At 39.8% G+C, this 19682-nt stretch overlaps 1 protein-coding gene across 1 annotated transcript in view; it reads left to right on the top strand.

Annotated features, from left to right (window-relative positions):
• LOC113027274 (hydrocephalus-inducing protein) overlaps nucleotides 1-19682 on the top strand; it is a 75905-nt gene that overhangs the window by 19504 nt on the left and 36719 nt on the right. The window contains 15 exon segments of the mRNA XM_075410379.1: nucleotides 688-709; nucleotides 712-798; nucleotides 1242-1317; nucleotides 1410-1650; nucleotides 2441-2541; nucleotides 3743-3780; nucleotides 3783-3865; nucleotides 5787-5951; nucleotides 7398-7565; nucleotides 10307-10533; nucleotides 10649-10916; nucleotides 11034-11070; nucleotides 11073-11141; nucleotides 11144-11172; nucleotides 11510-11637. Coding sequence (XP_075266494.1) covers nucleotides 688-709; nucleotides 712-798; nucleotides 1242-1317; nucleotides 1410-1650; nucleotides 2441-2541; nucleotides 3743-3780; nucleotides 3783-3865; nucleotides 5787-5951; nucleotides 7398-7565; nucleotides 10307-10533; nucleotides 10649-10916; nucleotides 11034-11070; nucleotides 11073-11141; nucleotides 11144-11172; nucleotides 11510-11637 — 1739 coding nt within the window.

The raw sequence follows: 19682 nt of genomic DNA, 5'->3' as shown, positions 1-19682 counted from the left end.
TCAGGAGATTTCGGCACACGTATTTAAGGTTTTGTAAGTGAGCGAGAGTAATGCCAAATATATTATTAGGCATTTGTAATTATAAATATTCATTCAGGTTTAGGTATAGACAGTTGTAAAATAGTTTTGTAGCACGTGCTTGTGAGTCCTCAAAAGTTTCACACAAATCACTGCCTGCATTTGTAAATCATTTACGTTTACGTGTGTGGATCATACCATAAGCATTCGTAAGACATATAAGCTGCATACACTTATGTTCCTTTATAAAATTGCTAGTATGTATGTATAACGCTGCAGATGCAACGTTATGTTAGTTGACAGAGCCTCTGTGGTTATAGTTTATTATACTGCAAGGTGGTTCTTCTGCCAGTCAGCAACAACGTGTAATAAAATCATCTGCAGGTTTTTTTGCCACTTTTTATGCACACAGCTGATACCATGTACCATCTTTTATCTGTTGATATACTCCATAAAACACATCTGGTAGTTACATGATCATTGTTGGATATTTACTCTTCTGTTTCAACATTAATACACACACTTCATTTTGAGTTTTATGATAATATATTGCAAACTCTTATTGACTGAGTTTAGCTTATACAGGAAATCTTTCTTCTCCAGTTGCAGTTGTCGAATAAAGGGCTGATTTTGGCCGAAGTTTCTCTGCTGTGTTGTTCCCTCTGGGAGTGCCAGACTGTGGAAGTCACCTTCGCAGTCGGATTTTGGGTTCATTTTCTGAGGACTTGCTGCTAGCTGTGACAGGATAGCCTCAACCACTTACCTTCAACTTTAGGTAAAGCTCGATATATGTATTTTTTTTTCTCTGCTTATTCTGTTGGTTTTTGTTTTTTGCCCTTCTCCCCCGTCCCTCTTCTCAGCTGTTTTTCTTTCCCTCTTTCTTTCTCCCCTTCTTTCCCCCAGTCAAGTCTGTCCCAGCAAGTGAAAATAAAATAAACAATAAAAGGTGAATCAAATGGACCATTACGGCAAGGCTGGGATGGTCATTTTGGTAAAGTAAATCCGTTGGGCATCTTTCTTCGCCTTTAGACAATAATTCTGATGGCAAAAGAGCCAAACGGGACAGGCAGAAAAAAACAAAAAACTTTAGGTAAAGCTGGCGAGGAATGGAGCCATTGCTCTGACAGAACATTTACATGTTACAAGCAAATGTAAAAACTGACTCATGGATCCTTTACCTTCTCTGTACCTATTTTCAGATTTTTCATCTTGTTCTTTTCAAGGTTTCTTTGTCTGTTTAATCTGTCCTACAATCCACTTTGATGTTTCAGAGCTCGACTTTGGGGATGTAGCCTTTGGTATGCTACATTTTTCCTTGGATTTCATCCTTGCGTGCATGATAACATATATTAATATCTTTATATTTTCTCATATTGGCTCTCTCTCTACATATTCCCAGAAACACTTGTGTGCATCCTTTTCAAACCTTCCTTTGTGCCCGTGAACTTCATATTGCATGTCTGGGGAGATGGTCAGGCCTCGCCTAGCATTAGCTTATTTAGAAAGGTTTCTGATGAGTCACGAAAAAATTGGCAAGGTCATACTGCTGGAAATCTTCGTTCAAGGCCTGTGGAATTCACGATCTGCCCGGCAACAGGCTCAGTCCGTACTGTGTCAGATAAATCCATTAAGGTACAATTAATCAACAATTAATCAGAGACCAGAGCTAGCATACCAGTTTTAGTATAATGGTATAGTGCAACAATGCAGCCAACATTAGCTCATGGATTACCAAGATTATAAACATTTTCAAAGTGCACCATGAACACAGCACACATCACTAGAGTTTGTATTGACAAACCACAGGGAAGGGCACTTTTACCAGTCAGACAGAAGCAGGCCTCTTGTCTGGGCAAGACTTGCTATGCTAACACAAGAAAGCTGACCTAGTTAGTTCCATCCGCATTTTTATCAGGCTGCTTTGTTAATAATGGGTAACACTATAAAGCTAAAGGTGAATTTTTGTTTTACTTTAACTTCTTTCCTTTTAACTTTAGACACTGGTTTTCCTGTATTTCTCCTGTACTGGTCTTCCTGGCCTCATTGTGTGTATGTATGATGCATAGCAGATGCTGCTGATTACACCGGAAAACTCTCACCTCATACCCACCCCTGTTGCTTGTGATGTGTTTTCATGGTGTTATGTTGTGAAGATTCATGTGCTTTTTGTGCTGAGGAGTTTTTTTTGTTTTCTGTTCTGATACTGAGCTCCTACTAGGAGCTCAGTATGAGAAGAGTTCTGTTTTTCTCTCCTCCATCTCCCTATTTTGTTGTACATTTCATTGTTTTTCTTTACGCTACCTGCCTACCCGATGTGATGTTTGTGTATTGTATGTATGGTCGGAAGAGGTCCAATTTTGCTGCAGGGAACTGCAAATGACAAATAAATGGCTTCATGATCATCATCATCAGGTGTGTACAGGTGACGTTGTACTCCAACACTGTTGGAACACACAGGCCGGTGCTAGTAGTGGATGTTGACGGCGTCGGGGAGGAAATGCTGTCTTTGTCTATGAAGGCTAGGTTAGACACATTTACATGTGAACATACACAGTCTGTTGAGTGTGAAAACTTACTCAAACGTTCAGTTGCTGAAGTTAGTTTGTGGTAAAATAAATCCAAGTAAACATCCTGTACCTTCCTGTATTTCTGCTTTTGTGCCCTGAGGCTGTTTCATTTGAAAAGATACTCAATAAAAAAAGAATGAATAACAATGATTCATCATCCCTCTACCAAAGGAAAATAGAATACAACCTCTTCTTAGAAAATTAGAGTTTATGTTTATGTTTGACAGAAAGCAGTGGTGTAATGGTGTCTTGGGTGGAGAATATGACACACAAATTCAATGAAATTATCTATGATTGTCTTGATATACTGTACTTTTTACTCATCTCAATTTATTTGTCATTATAGATTAAAAAGGGACTTGTGACACTCATTACCAGCTCAATCTTTGTTTTATTTTATTTATTTATTTATTTTATTCTGGAACTCCACTAGAGCTTTGAATCATTCACAGTTTTAAAAATATATTTAAGTTATATTGGACCATCTGTGCCAAACAAAGCACTTTAGATTCTCTGCTATTAAACCTGTTAGTTGTAAAAGCCCACTTTCTTTTGATTGGCTGCCCCTCACCTGACGTATACACACAGAACTCAAACAAGGGAACAAAAGATCTCTGTAAACTGTAAACTACATGATAGACTGTAATACAGCCTTAATCTGCCACATGACACCTGCTACATATATGTACTTAAGTATACAACTATATACACTGTGGTACCCAAAATGCCTGCTAGCAAACTCTTCTATCATCCTTTTTTCTCGAATAAAGTACCTTTTTTCTGCTAGTAATCTGCTGTGCTTTCAGCTATCTGCATGTTCTGATGCTTTGACAAGTTGTGAATGTGGTCCATTGAACTTGCATGCAGGTGTCGGCAAATCAGTGGAGGATGTGTTAAATATTCAGAAGCTAATTTGCATTATAATACAATGGAATGTCACCTGCATCATCATTCAGAATAGGGCAGTGGCAATCTGACTTCCTCACGGCAATCACCGTCATTATACTTTTATGAATTCATTCTAATTAATAGAGTTTTGGCATGATGCTGTGCAATTACTTTTTGGTCCATAAATACTCTTCATATCTTTTCTTCTCCACCCATTTCGCTGTTTCTCTTCTACTTGTCTGACTCTCTTCTTTTGTCTGTGTTGATAGGTGTGTTGTGCCTGAGATTGTGGTGGATACTCCAGTGCTGGACTCCTCAATTTCCCCTATAAACAGAAAGTGCGGTTGACCAACTCTAGCAATTTGCCTGCCTGCTATGGCATGCTTGATCAGGTTGGACAGATCCATGCAGCAACAAAAAAAAAAAAAAATTGATTTATAGAGTTTACATGTCTGTGTTAAGAACTGAAGTGAATTAGAGCATACATGTTCCTTTTCAGTCGATATGAAGTAGGAGCGAGGAGACAGTTAACTTAGCATAAAGACCGAAAATGTGAAAAAATACTAACTGGCTTTTTCTAAAGGTGAAGAAAATCGTCATAAGCTCAGTAACAAAAACATTATATCTCATTTGTTTAAAGGATCGTCTTACAGCTTGCCAAAAACACAGTTAATGACTTATTGGTTGCTCTAATTGTCTCTCTTGTCCAGACTGAAGAGATTCTGTCTTAATGTAATTACTGTGTGGTAATGGGGACACATCTTCTTGTCCTCGCTTTCCTTACTGAGCTTTGGTGATGTGTGAAAGTGCTACTTTGAAGATATCTTTTTTTGGATTGTTTAGCCTTAGTGTTCATCAATTATTTTTGAAATACACTCACTGACCACTTTATTAGCAGATTGCAACCCCCTTCTGAATTCAGAACTGGCCCTTATTATGTTAGAGGCAGCCATGAGAACATTGATAGGTTTGTAGCTTGAACCCATCCGCTGGAACGTTGAAGACAATATAATTACACTGCAAAGCAAGACACAAGTAGGCAAGCTTCTTCATGTTTCTCGTGCACGGGAGAGAACCGGACAGGCACCGTTCCTTCGCTTGACCCCAGTTGCTCTCGTCCGTTCTCCCGTACCACTGTTCTTTTATTGAGGTTACATGAATATGCATAAGTTCATTAACATATGACGTCTACATACACACAAAGAGTACCTTGTCTGTGTGTGTGTGTGTGTGTGTGTGTGTGTGTGTGTGTGTGTGTGTGTGTGTGTGTGTGTGTGTGTGTGTGTGTGTGGACTGCTGATCAAAGGGTCAAACATCCTTGGTCAGGAAGAGGGTAGCCTCCCCCTCACCCTAGATGGTTCATCCTAGATAACACGGTGAGGAAGTCCTGCAGTTCATCTAAACAAAGAGCACTTAGACTAGAACAGACGCAACTACGTTAATCCTACCATAAAACAATAAGACACGGTATGACCTCTCATGCTCCCAAAGTGCTGTCTAATACACACAAAGTTTGCAGACTATCAAGGATCAAAACCTCTACCAATCTACAACTAATTACAAAACTCTAAGCATATATAAGTAAATATTTCTAAGCATAAATGACAATCAACAATACAAATCTAACAAACATGGATAAAGAGATGGATAGCAATAACATTCAAGTAGCATCTGTGGTGTTGAATATGATGCTCACTTGGTAGTAAGGGGCCTAAAGTGGACTAAGAAAATATCCTTAAAAGCCTGAGCATTTGATACAGATACAGCCGCCAACTGTCTTGTATTTGGGTACTCACCCCATTGAACATGAGACTGGCATCGACAAAGCATATTCACATTGAGGACTGCTACTTGCTGGACATTTTCTCTTTTTCGGTCCATTCTCTGAACCCTAGAGATGATCGTGTGGGCAAATCCCAGCAGAGCAGCAGTTTTTAAAATACTCGGATCAGATCGCCTGGCACCAACAACCATACCATGTTCTTTCTTCCTCTTTCTGATGTTCAGTTTGATCTCGAGCAGGTTGTTGGTATACATAAATGAATACCTAAATAAGCTGTTGCCGCACTGTCGCTAAGTAAGAAATTATTTTTTGAGACAAATGAAGGTTTAAAAGACAACAAAAGCTGACCTCATATTATCCATTACTGTGCTTTATCTGTTTATACAGCAGTGATGAACACTAAGTGGGACTGTGGATTTCACAAATGTCACAAATGTTTCATCCCATGTATGGAGGCAAGTTCCACAATTACATCTGATGCACTATGGCTGCATTAAAATGTATATATTTTTTACTGTCTCTGTATTCAGGAAAATGAGGAGAATCCATCACTGCTTTTAAGCAGTTCTGCACCTAGACGAGTGATTCATCCCGGCAGCTCAGAGAAGCTTTCTGTGTGTCTCCCTGCTAAGACTGTTGGAAAGCGCCGCAGCACTCTATGAATTGCTGGGTTCAGCAGCCTCCAGCCATACCTGGTCAGTGGAAGTGTTTGTGTTGGACTCTAAGTTAAATACACTGAACAACACTTTTGTTTTTGCTCCCATTCCCCATGGGATGGACGTAGAGACCTAAAATTCATTCCAGATACACAATATAACCATCCCTCCCAAACAGTGGTCACAAATCAGTCCAAATGTGTGGTAGTGGGCACATCTGCTATATTGAGATAATCCATCCCACCTCACAGGTGTGCCACATCAGGATGCTGATCTGACATCATGAGTAGTGCACAGGTGTACCTCAGACTGCCCACAACAAAAGGCCACCCTGGAATGTGCAGTTTTTTGCGCTATTGGGGGTCTGGGGACCCAGAACCGGTCAGTATCTGGTGTGACCACCATTTGCCTCATGCAGTGCAACACATCGTTGCATGGAGTCTATCAGATTGTCAATTGTGGCCTGTGGAATGTTGGTCCACTCCACTTCAATGGCTGTGTGAGGTTGTTGGATATTCGTGGGAACTGGTACACGCTGTCGTATACGCCGGTCAAGCACATCCCGAACATGCTCAATGGGTGACATGTCCGGTGAGTATGCTGGCCATGCAAGAACTGGGACATTCTCAGCTGCCATCTGCCCTGAACAATGTGAACCATGATTCATCCGTGAAGCGCACACCTCTCCAACGTGCCAGATGCCATCGGATGTGAGCATTTGCCCACACAAGTCTGTTAAGGCGACGAGCTGGAGTCAGGTCAAGACCCCGGTGAGGACGACGGGCATGCAGTTGAGCGTCCCTGAGACGGTTTCTGACAGTTTGTGCAGAAATTGTTTGGTTGTGCAAACCAATTGTTCCAGCAGCTGTCTGGGTGGCTGGTCTCAGACGATCTTGGAGGTGAACCTGCTGGATGTGGAGGTCCTGGGCTGGTGTGGTTACACGAGGTCTGCGGTTGTGAGGCCGGTTGGATGTGCTGCCATATTCTCTGAAACGCCTGTGGAGACGGCTTATGGTTGAGAAATGAACATTCAATGCACGGGCGACAGATCTGGTTGACATTCCTGCTGTCAGCATGCCAATTGCACGCTCCCTCATTGCTTGTGGCATCTGTGGCATTTTGCTGTGAGACAAAACTGCACATTCCAGGGTGGCCTTTTGTTGTGGGCAGTCTGAGGTACACCTGTGCACTACTCATGATGTCAGATCAGCATCCTGATGTGGCACACCTGTGAGGTGGGATGGATTATCTCAATATAGCAGATGTGCCCACTACCACACATTTGGACTGATTTGTGACCACTGTTTGGGAGGGATGGTTATATTGTGTATCTGGAATGAATTTTAGGTCTCTACGTCCATCCCATGGGGAATGGGAGCAAAAACAAAAGTGTTGCGTTTATATTTTTGTTCAGTGTATGTTTGATATCTGAATAAAGACATAATATTTATTCTTTGATCCTTGAATATTTCTGTTCTGTTCCAGGAGGTGGCCTTGTCATGTATTGGACAGGGACCAGTACACATCCAAAGCCCACAGCTGAGCTTTGGTAAAATCCCAGTTCTGAAGAGCATTGCCAAAACCCTGCACCTGTATACCCAGTCACCTATTCCAGCTCACTTTACTACTACCATGATACAGACACTAGAATTTGTGGCATAGGTGGGCAGGCATATACTAAAAATTGATTTAGAAATTCTTATACACTTTAAAACAAAACAACAACAACTTTATATGAGCTTACATCTCATAGTGGGATGCTAAAGCATTTGGAAGCAAACAGTAAACATCTGGGGGAAAAAAAGCAGCGTTATCCAGGTTTAAGAGTGGATTTACTACATATCTCTCCAGTCATCTATCAGTTCACGTACTGGCTTTCTGTCTTCCTTAGCTCCTGTGACTAATTCATTTTCAGTCCAATTGGATATGTAATTAATGAGCTGATGATTTAATTGCTTTGTTAGCTTTTGAAATAATTAGCTGCCACTTCAATTTTAGTCCTACCACAGGAGAATATATTATAAACATTATATATACATTACAATCCAGTCAAATGGTGACATATTTTGTCAGTGTAGAACAATTTTAACGATCAACTCACAGAGCCTCGCTTTTGGATATTGTAACATTTATGCACAAATAGTAGATTAACCCATGCTGTATAACAGACTTCCACTTCTATCTCTCACTCTTCAAATGGTACTTCAGTGTTATCAGCTGTTACCTACATATTAAGACATTTTCCACATTAACTACGTTTGATTTTCTAGGTCTTAAAAGCCTTTTAAATTAAAATGGTTATGTTCCACTTGTATGCATTTATAGTGCTTACTCATGGTAAATGAAACACTAAACTTTCTGGCAACCAGAGAGCCACAGTTTATCATATTTAGTGTTTCACTTTTCTCTGAAAGCTCTTCCCTCCCTACGTACTGTCATATCAGCGTTGCCTGATATCCACGGGGAGCCAACTTGTGACTGGAACTGTACCTCAATACTTCCAAAGCTGACATAGACACAACCATCCACATGCACAATTTTAAACACACACAGGCAAACCCCTGTGTAACTGCAGTTTTATGACCCTGTCCTCTCCTCTAAGGCAATGTTGAGGAAAGGAGTTTCTCCTCTGCACTCTCAGGCGTCAATCGATGCAGATTCTCCTAGAATTACATTACGTCTCGCTCAATAGGCTGGCAAAGAACCACACAAATAGACCTGATGACAGAAGATCACGGGGATATTGCATAAGGTACCCAGTCTGTCTTGTCATTTAAGTGACCATCCGTGGGAACGACTTCATTCCTCATCCATCCTGGCCTTCTGTTATCTTATATGGTGTCGAACCATTCAGACAGGCAGTGAAGAATTGTGTGAGCACTGCAGGCTGCACATGAACACATTTGCTTTCCTGGAGAATCCCTTACATAAGCAGACTTTTATTCATGTTTTTTAAATTCTCCTGTCAGTGATACATAAGAACTGGAAAACTGAAAGAGAAACGTTATTAAAACTCAGAATATTAATTTTGAGTTTGCTGCTTTTTTTTGACAGTCGATTTTGTCGCTCTGTATTACTGTTTGACATCAAACTTGGCTGGCAGTAGTCTCTGCACCATCAATACAGGATTTATTAAGCTTTTATGCGCTGTTGATAGCAGCAGACCATACAGCACAAATCAGAATTCTAAACCCTTCCGTCTTGTGCTGCATTTAAAAGCAATCAATGCTAATCGAGCTGTGTGATGCAGCAGGTTTGATGTGATTATTGAGATTCCAGTCGTCTTGCTCCTTACCCAGGGGAGTCAACCCTGTGCTCTTTCTCCTCTTTTGACTCCACCCACCCCTTCACCACGATCACCCTGGTATCGACCCGGTCCAAGCCAGCTTTCGGCAGCCTCTTTCCTCGATTGTACAAATGCTGAGAAAGTGATCTGCGACTTCCAAAGTCACTCACTGGTCAAGTTTTGGCTGTTTGACATTTTTCCTCATACGTATCATCTCTCCTTCAAACTGAGAAGGTGGCTTTCAATGTCAAAATGTAGTGAAAGCTTTATATTTAAGTTTGAGTGAAAATATTTTTAAGCACCGATTTACTTTGTTGTGCTATAAGGCAGTGAAAGCACGGAAGCTTCACCGCATTAATAGGACGCTCATTTTCAAAACCCCAATTAAAAGTTTATGCTCCAACCATAGATCAGCAGAGCTTCTGTATAGAACATTGATTGCGATTTCGACCACTGCTTTGTCAGATATATGTACACTACGCTGAGCACAATGAAAAGCTATCTGCTGTGTTTAAAGACTGCAGAGATTTATTAGATTTACGTCTGTTTTCTCATTACACTGGTCTTTATTTGGAAAAGTGCAATCGAACAATCCGCAAAGCTGCGAAATAAAATAAATATATATAGCTATGTTGCAGCAGCTCTATTTTAAAAGCTATTCTCCTGTTTACATCTCTGTGTATTTTATAGCAGATTTTAGCATAAGTTACACTTGTCTTATTTAACGTGCATCCACACATTAGCCTTCCTCAGAGTAGGGATATGTTTTGTCTTACTTACTATATGTCAGGCAAAGAGCTGCTGCTCTATTTCCAACTCAAGGATCTCATGCCGCATAGAAGTGGTGATGTGATTATTCAGCTATATGATATACACACATCTATCTCTCAAGGATCTCAGTAGCATTGTGCCACACAGTTATAGAAAACGCCCGCACAGGGGAGATATTTTCAAGCACCACATTTCAGTGATGGAAAGAGCTACTGGAAGGACCGCACTGCCCCTCTTTTCTAGGTGAGGCTTTCTGTGGTAACACCTTAGCTCATCAGGTTCACACTGTAAGTTGACTCAGATTATAACTCCTATGTTTCCTTAGGTCACCAGAGAGTCCTTTTAGCGTGTTGAGTCCAGTGAGGCAGCTGTACTGCCACGGGGCCAGCTGGAGCTCAAGGTTGTGGCACACCTGAAGGACATGATTCAGTTCGAGGGCAAGTTGGAGATCTTTATACAGGACAGTCAGGCGCACACTGTCCTGCTCTCTGCCACTGGCACTGGAACTACAGTTGCCATTGACCGACCTTTTCGTCCCGGCCTCGACTTAGGCACACACTTCAGGTAGAAATCACTATTTCATTTTCACAAATTCAATTTTGACTTAGTGTGAAGTCCTTTTGCAGAAGTGAATAATATGACACCAAGAATCTGCCTTGAGCTCTCTTTGCTTTGTAAGCCATGAGTCATATCAATATCACTTCAAGCTCTTCAACCTTGGCATGCGAGTACACCGGATGAACAGGAAGATTGATAACTCACAACCCACTTCAAAAACCCACAAAGGTGGAAACTTGCCTAGCCAGAGTTTCCTACCTCCTTTCTCAACTCCTAAACCTATATGCTCCAAGACGTGGAGTAACTTCTTCTAGCAGAAAGATGGTCAGCCTCATTCTGTGATACTGTGAGCTTTTTTCCAGCTCACAGTGTCTTCAGACTGTCCTAAGGTGAAACTGTTTGTGTGTATGTCCTGAAAGTGAATAATCATAGCCAATCTGTGCATTAGAACAGATGCTGCAGCTCAATATGCAGTATACTACATGTACAGACTTTTGGCTTCCCAGGTTGTATGTGAGCATCAAGCGTGCTATGCTTTTGTTGGTGCAGGTGCTACCAGGAGAAGATCATGTCTGTGGATGTTATTTGTCACTTCGTAGCTCCACTGGTCAGCATTTTCCTCAAAGCAGCTTCTACATGAAGAAGGTTAGTCATGAGCAAGAATACCAAACATTGCATTTTTAGTACTTTTTTAAAAGCATATTTTTTGTAATACTCTGCAATGCTTTTATGATTGCATCCCATAACTGTTTTAAATGTTGTCTAAAGGTTATGTGGACAATCATCAAAGGTCCCATAAACTGCAGCTCTCATGAATGTTAATCTCATTTGCCTCCTTTATGTATATTTCTGTTAACATTTTGATTATTTTTAACCAACCTTTAACTATTAATAATTCAAACTGCAGCAGTTTAATACCTGTGCTTCAGACACGTCTCTTTGTTGTTGTTCACTTAATTTAAAAGGTTTCTGTGTGTTACAGGTCAAAGGAGAAAGACCCCTACACGAGAAGCTGATTCTAAAGAATATATCCTCTCTGCCTGTCTCCATAAAACTCTCACTTATAGAACCTTTCTCTCTGTGTGAGACCCCAGGAGACCGCAGTATAGAGTACAAATTGTTGTTTTTTGGTTGTTTTTATTTCTAATTTCATCAAGTACAGTTCTAATGATTCTATTTTTGCTGAAACATGCTGTTTAATCATTTAGCTGTACTTATCTGTATCATACCTTTAACTCAGATTAATCTTATTTTGTGTTATTGCTCATATCTAAATACTCTTTTAACGCTTCGTAATATCTGTTTGTGAAGTTTGCTGTGCAGAAGTGAGTCTACTGTGTTTTGATATTCTTGGAACGCAGTATGTGCCCTTAAAGACAGTTGCCTCCAAATTAAACAAATAGAGATTTGACAGTGCAAAATCACTGATGTTTTTTGGCACTAACCCCAAATTAAGTTTTGATAAACTCTAAATTGAAAAATATGAAATATAGTTTTGTTGAATTCTGTAATGATCAGTGAATTTAAGGTCAGATATTGCATACAGAATGTCCTTATTTTCATTATTATAGCTCAAATTTTGTGAGCTCATTAAAAAGCTTGAGGCTTTCAAACACCTGGCATGTCTGAGTGAAGCTGTAGATTAGATGAATATTGTTGACAAGTTTGGTTCCCATGGCAGAATCACAATAAATGTTTCAAAAAAAGTGTGTCAAGGTTTGTGAAAGGCCTATGAACCTGCGGTGTAGGAGTCATCTGTTTAAAGTAAGCAACAAAAACAATTCAGTTATTTTTATTTCTTCCAACTGCAAGACCATACTCTGAAAAAGAAGTGTGCATTATTTTGATGAATATATCAAAATTCACATTAGTCCTATATATCTTTCCAGTCTGTGGTTTTAGGAGACGGACATCAGGCTGAGGTGTGGGTATGCTTTAATTCAGCTTTCTATAAGGATTGAGAGTCAAGAACTGTGGATGTGGTAACTTTGATGCAATCTTTTTCTTACATGGTGCATTTATTTTCATTCTTCACCTGGGTGTTTTGACCCCAGTTGGGTTTACATTGAAATTAAATCAGCAATAATTTTTTCTTTTCACCCATTATAATTATCTAAAACCCATGCTTTCACTGAGCTATAGGATAACCTTTTTCTTTGAGTAGCCTTATTGAGATTAAAGGTTTAAAAAGACCAAAAGATGAGGAACTATTGTGAATAACTAAACTGTATTCTCTGTTCACTTACTAACATAGTTAAAAAACTCTTCTTCTCTTCTTTCATGTGTTTGCCAGTTTCTTGAAGTAAATTACCAGGGACACACGCAGCATGAGGTGGTGAAGCTGCACGCAGAAGCCCATTACCCCGGCCTCGACTTCTCCTCCAGCACAGTAGATTTTTATTGTGTATTAAACTACACACAAACTCACAAACCAATCACCATAACCAACTGCTTCCTGATTCCTGTGTCCTATTGCTGGGCTTTTCTGGATGACCAGAGACATAGTAACATCAGGTATATTTACACCACACACTATTAAAATGTTGCATTTATCAACCAGACACTGTAAGTTATTCAGTTGATTGTTGTATAATTTTACAGCTATATATTCAACAGTGACACTTTTAGTAGAAAATACATTACAATAATGACTAAGCAAATAAAAGTCCCACATAATTATATTCCAGAAGTATCTATTGTAAAATGTAAATTGGCAGTATCTGTTATGTTATAGTGTAACGACCTACTCCCAGAATTAAATAAAACAGAGATTTTATAAAAGAGAGATCTACAATATTAACAATGGCAGTTAAAATGACTGTCCGAGTAACTGCACAGAGCTTTTACCAAGATGACTGCTCAGTTGCATGACATGCTTGTAGAAGAACATTGATTAAACCCCTAAAAATGCATCTCAGTTCGTCAAAGTTGCATACTTAAAATTATTTTCTATAAAGCATAATCTCACAATGCCTTTAAAACAGCAGTCCCCAACCTTTTTTGTGCCACGGACCAGTTTATGCCCGACCATATTTTCATTGACCAGCCTTTAAGGTGTCGCGGATAAATACAACAAAATAAAACTAGTACCGGTACCGAAAAAAAGATTTATTCATAACACACGTGAAAAGACCCAGGAAAACCGAGTTAACGATAAAAACGATAACAAAATAACGCTGAAAACCGATAAAAACCCTGAAAACCATACATTTCACACCTGAGCCTCAACTCTCACGGCCCGGTACCAAACGACTCACGGACCGGTACCGGTCCGAGGCCCGGGGGTTGGGGACCGCTGCTTTAAAAGGCAACTTTGAATGACCTCATTTAGTATACGCAAATTTATCCTTGCCTCATCATGTTTGATGATTGCCTGCTGCCTCCTTCTACTCTCTCTCGGCATCTGCATGGCCGGATCACTAGCACATTTTCTTTCTACATGCAGGAAGGTGCTGGTTCACACTGCTGAACTGTATAAGTTGCTTATGTTTGATAAACCTTTTTCCCCCCATCAGCTCTGACAAGTTAGTCCCTCTGCTCACATTAGCCATACTGCTTCTTAGGGTTCTTATGGGTTTCCAAACTTAAGGTCAAAAGGTCAGTTTAATTCAATTCAAATCAGTTGTGTTAATGTAGTGTCAAAACACAACACTTACCTCAAGGTGCTTTTTATTGGAAGGTAAAGACACAACAAGAATACAGATAAAATGCCAATAATCAGCATAAGCAAACACTTGGTAACAGTGGGGAGAAAAAACTCAGTTGTAACAGGAAGAAACTTCTGGTTCTGGGTCAAATCCACCATCCGGGTGGGGCCTTTTGGCTGAGTTTGCATGTTCTCCCCCGTGTCTATGTGGGTTCCTCCCACAGTCAACACATGCTGTTGGCAGATTAGGTTAATGGTGATTTGAAATCAGCCCTAGGTGTGAATGTGAATGCGAATGACTGACAGTCTCTTTCTGTTAAGCCCTCAAACAGATTGGCAGCCTGTCCAATGTGTACACTGCCTCTTGTCCTGTGGTAGCTGGGATAGACTCCAACCCCCCCACGATCCTAAAATTGGAAAGTGGAAGAAAGTGGATGAATGGATGAGTGGATAAAAAAAAAAAGAAAATAACCAAAAAAAGTTAAGAAAAAAGTATTATAGCCTTTCATCACAAATTAGGAATTATCAATTTACATCCTAGGTTTTTCTTTATGAGTTGGCACAGAATGAGGGTGGCTTTTCTGTTATTTTGCTGCAGGACCACAGGATGCTAAAGCATCTGTGCTCTGTAAAAGCTACTGGATTATAGAACAAAAATAGAATTGGATTACTGAATAGACAAGATTCAGGAGCAAGAACCAAATGGATTTCAAACATATTTTTAAACTCCCCATTGGGGTGAGTCAGTCCAGTAGCTGCATTTAACATTTAACCCCCTGAATTGCAAGCCAAATCCATTATAAATTATCTGGGCAAGACACATTTGCTGATTGTGTACTTTATTCAAGCCTTGGTTTTGGCTTACCTCCCCTTAAATGAACTGTGAATACTAAAGTAGCCAGCCTATCCATGGCCTTGAACCAGCTAATGCAATAGGGCTAAAAGATTTATCACCTTCAATCATCGTCTTCGTTTTGTTTCTGTCCTTGTCCTCATCTTAAGGCTTTACATTGCTTATTTTTTAATTTTCCTTTTCCTCTTTCCCCTCTTCATGCTCTTGTGTCAGTGCTTTTCTTTCCCACCTAATCCGTATCACCCTTCTCTTCTCTCTTTCCTCACCCTTTCCTTCTTAGATTGCAGCCTCTCTTACCAATCCGTCTCACAGGCTGTCTCGCTAATTAAATGGAGACCTCACTGTGCTCGCACAGACTCTCTTTAAAGTCTCTTTCTCCCACACAAAACTTGCTCTATCTTGCCATGTTCAGCTAATTACATCCCTATCAGTAATTAAACCACAGCCCTTGGAGAGTGGAATTTCAATAGAGCTAACTGTTTTCTATCCATCTATTCCACTGATCCACTCCACAGATGGAGGCAGCACACTATAGACAGACACTGTAGGTTTTCTGTCTATGGGAACTCTTTTCCAGCAAGAAGTAAAGTAGAAGGCTTAGTTCACCTTTTACATTGTACTGCAGCTACTTTCTATAGCTGCCTGATGGATTAGATCACTGCACAACTAAACGACTATCTGATCAGTCACAACTAATGCAGTAACATTTATTTCGGAGCATGTTTTGTTAAAACCAAAATTTATAGCAGGACTGGCAGGATAAAGATCCTTGATCAAGTTTTAATTGTCTGTTTGTGGACAACAAGGGTCAGAAACAGCCTTTAATGCATTTTCCCCTAACCCTAACCCTTTGTGTTGTCACTGGAAAAACACATTGCTTTGTAGACCTTTATTTTCTTTTTGAGTGCTCATAGTTTTCTTAATTATCAAATAAAGACTGAATCTTAATATACATCACAAAAGAGACAAATGTGAGAGTATTTTTCCCACCATCAACATTACTAATTTAGATTAGATTAAGCTTTGCCATTGCAAAGAGTCTGGAGAATATGAAGTATTAAGGTACTTTAATGCCTTGAGATTTCTTATTGATTTTAGTGATAAAACTGCTTTAATGCCCTTGAGATTCCTTGCAGTTTTGCATACAGTGACGCTATAGCAGCTTATTAGTAATTGTGCAAGGTGATAATATATCTTATGTCCAGTATGTTTGTACTGTTTCATGTGCAGTTATATTTGACTGAACTTAATGTGACTATGCTGGTGATTTCAGTCCTGAGAAAAACTTTCTTTTTTACAGGACTCTGTACAGTTCTATGAAAAACTAAGCCCTTCCTTACTTCTTACATAGGGATTAAAAGGGTAAGTAGCAGTCAGGTGCTGCTAATTGAATGCATTTGATTGATCATTAGCAAATGTGAAAACAACTATAACAGTGAATGTTTTGAGTTTGCTGGTCTGGAGTGTTTTAACACAGTGTCAAACAGGAAACCATTGCTGCTGCTGCCCATCAATCTGGGAACGATTATATAGTCAATTTCAAACAAGTCTGTTTTTCTACAAAGAGAAAGATTATTCACGAGTTAAAACATTTAGGACAGTTGGCAGTCTTCCCAGTAGTTTCCTCTGCCATGAATTAAGAGACTGGTAAAGTCATACAGAAGACAATTACTTAAAGTTATTGGTGCTAAAGGTGGTTCTTCAAGCCTCTCAATTATGGGATGTAATTCGTTTTTCACAAGACTAAATAGATTCCTGTGAAAACTTTATTTTTCACATGACTGTATACACAAACTGGAGAGAAAAGAAGCATATAAGTATATGATCCCAAATAGGATGCTCTACGATTCTACCAGAAGGCATCATGGAAAACACAGAAGTCTTCTACAACACATATTTTACAGTGAAGAGTTGTTATGGTTTGGCAGGGCAAGCCATGGGGATGTAGGGAAGGAGGACCCAGGTGCAGAGCTCTGTGTGTAAACAGTGCGTTTATTTACAGTGAATGGAAAAAACAACAATAAATCCCCTTGCTCTCCCCTGACTCCCGTGTCGTGTCTTTCCGTGAAAAGTCCGTGTCTCAGCACTCCTCGTGCTGGCTGCTGTCTGGCGCTCCACACTTCTCCTGGGGAGCTCCAAGACTCTCCTAAGTAGCTCCCCCGATGAGCCCTGATCAGCAGCAGGTGTGTGGCAGGAGCTTCGGGTGTGGCCAGTCCCCTAGAAGGGCCACACCCACCAGGCCTGCAGGTGCTTGACATCCATCCTACAGCCAAACACACACCCACAAATACCTGCCTATACAAAAATGTGGACACAGAACAGCAGCACAGTATCACCTATACATATAACAATATAATTCATAACTGCTCAGGGTCGCTCCGACCCAGGGTCCCTGACAAGAGCAGGGTGGAAAAATCGTATGTGATGCTATGTTGATACTATATGTTGCCCTGGAAAACAATACCATCTTTCTGATACAATTAGTACTTCACAAGAAACACTGGAAGTCAAATTAGAAGCTGAAATATTTTAGAGAACCTGTTGCTTGTTTTTGCCTGCGTATTAATAATGTATTGTAAGAGAAAAAGGTACAAGATATTGTATCAGCTTTAGTCATCTTGCTCAAATGATGGACCTTAATCTTGACAACAACGCAAGCAACTTTAAAAAAAAAGTCTTATGTAGAGTTAAAGATGTGTTTTCACCAAATTCTGCTTGTACCTATATGATGTAACCATAGTGAATTTTTAAAAACATTATGAAAAATGGTCATTTATTGTGATGAACCTTCACGGTGATGAGAAAATGCTTTACTAATATTTGTAGTTAATTTAGCTCACATTTTAGTCGTCCCCTCGCGACATTAGTGCTGCGGTTCTTTTTTCACTGCTTTCAGTCCTTTTCAACTGCCAGACGCAGCTGTTCTCAACAAACAAATCTCACACCTGCTCAGTACTAAACCGCAGATAGACACTGTTAGACAATAGCTGCTTACAGTAGTGGAGCATTTAGCAGCTAAATTGTCACATCAACAAACAACAACAGCAAAACAAAGCTGAGCTGAAAGAGAGACAATACTGGTCCTAAAATTTGCAAGGTGGTTTCACAGCGTTGCTCCGTGATTGCTGAATGTATAAATGTGCAACGCTTAAGTAAGAACTTTGCAGTTATTGAAGATTTTAAATATCTGTTTATTATTTTATATGTGCATTTTATTGATCAATAAAGTGGAGAGAGAAAGGACATATTGCAAGTCATGATTTGAGATGAAGTCCCATTCATCTCAGTCCCAGTATTGAGGACTGAGCACCAATTCTGGTAACTTAAAATCTGTAAGATCAAATTAAAGAGGGTGTTTCAGTGGAATCATCTCAGCTGTCAGTTGTCATTGTACAATTTAAGATGTAATGTCTATCAGTGGTAAATCTCTAAAGCCAAGTCCACAAGTATAACTCATTATGATACTTATTTCCCATTATTCTTTTTAGTCTCCTGACAGGCTGCTGAAAAAGAGATGTTGGTTTAGTAGTCTGAACCCAGAAAACACAGTCACGCCCACTGTGTGCGTAAAGGAAAGAATAGATTGAAGAGCAAAAGACAGATACGAGAATGTCAGAGTGTCCTATTTCTGTTTTGAGCTGAACTCTTGCAGAGTCATTATCTGCTGTCTCACCATCTGTTCCCCTGTCCGCACCAGTGAGTTTTAACCTCTTTCTTAGAATGCCCACATTTTTAAAAAGCAGGTTTTTTGTTGTTGTTTGTTTGTTTGCCCCCAGGCTCCCAAATGATTTTAAGAAGTCTTATCCACCAAAAATGTTTTGTAAGATCTACAGTGTTTCTTCTGTCTTACATCATACAATGATGGATGTATTAATTTGTGATTTCCTAGGCAGTCTTGTCACACAAAACAATGTCCATGACAGTGATCATACAACAGTGCCCCCTGCTGATTGCATCTCTATCATTCACTCATTATAATGAGTTTATAAGCTGGCTCACAAGTACTTTTGCGTTCTTTGGCACTCTAGCAATTGTGCATGCAGACTTGAAGGGTGTCTTGCGTGTATATGCATGTAGTGAAGCTTTCCCACACACACATAGATAGCCTTTGGCTATAATGTAGCCATGGTCAGTGATTTAATATAGAACGTCTCCAGTATGGCTTTGAGATGGCTTCACTCACTAAATCTCTTTCATTCTCATCCATGTTTATTCAGCACTTCACTGCAATCTATCCTGACCTGTTTCCTGCTGCTTGCCTATTAAAATTCCTCTTAATTATAGAACACTCTGTTTAATTAACTTGATGGATGCACCCAATTTGATCCCATAGGGAAGGAGAGAGTAGAACAGAGAGACAAAATGAGTTCTTTGGGGTGTGGGTGCTGAAGATTTTCTTCCTCACTTGGGTATTACATTATGTGTTAATGATGCACCTGATAGACAGTGCTTATATAATTTACTTCTGTACAAGCATATGTACAAGTCCTTGCTAGTTAGCCTAATTCTGAGTAAATGTGCTGCTTCAAATGATCAACAGTGGGGGGGTTTTTAACTCTTTGATCTGTACGATGCCAAAGAGAGGGAATATCATAAATATGGTCCTTGTAGCCATACTGGGCTTTAGCGCAGCATCACTGCTTTTATCTCCACTTC

This window comes from Astatotilapia calliptera, chromosome 7, assembly GCF_900246225.1.
Source record: "Astatotilapia calliptera chromosome 7, fAstCal1.2, whole genome shotgun sequence".
Classification (NCBI taxonomy): domain Eukaryota; kingdom Metazoa; phylum Chordata; class Actinopteri; order Cichliformes; family Cichlidae; genus Astatotilapia; species Astatotilapia calliptera.
This window is presented reverse-complemented; position numbering and strand designations above follow the sequence as displayed.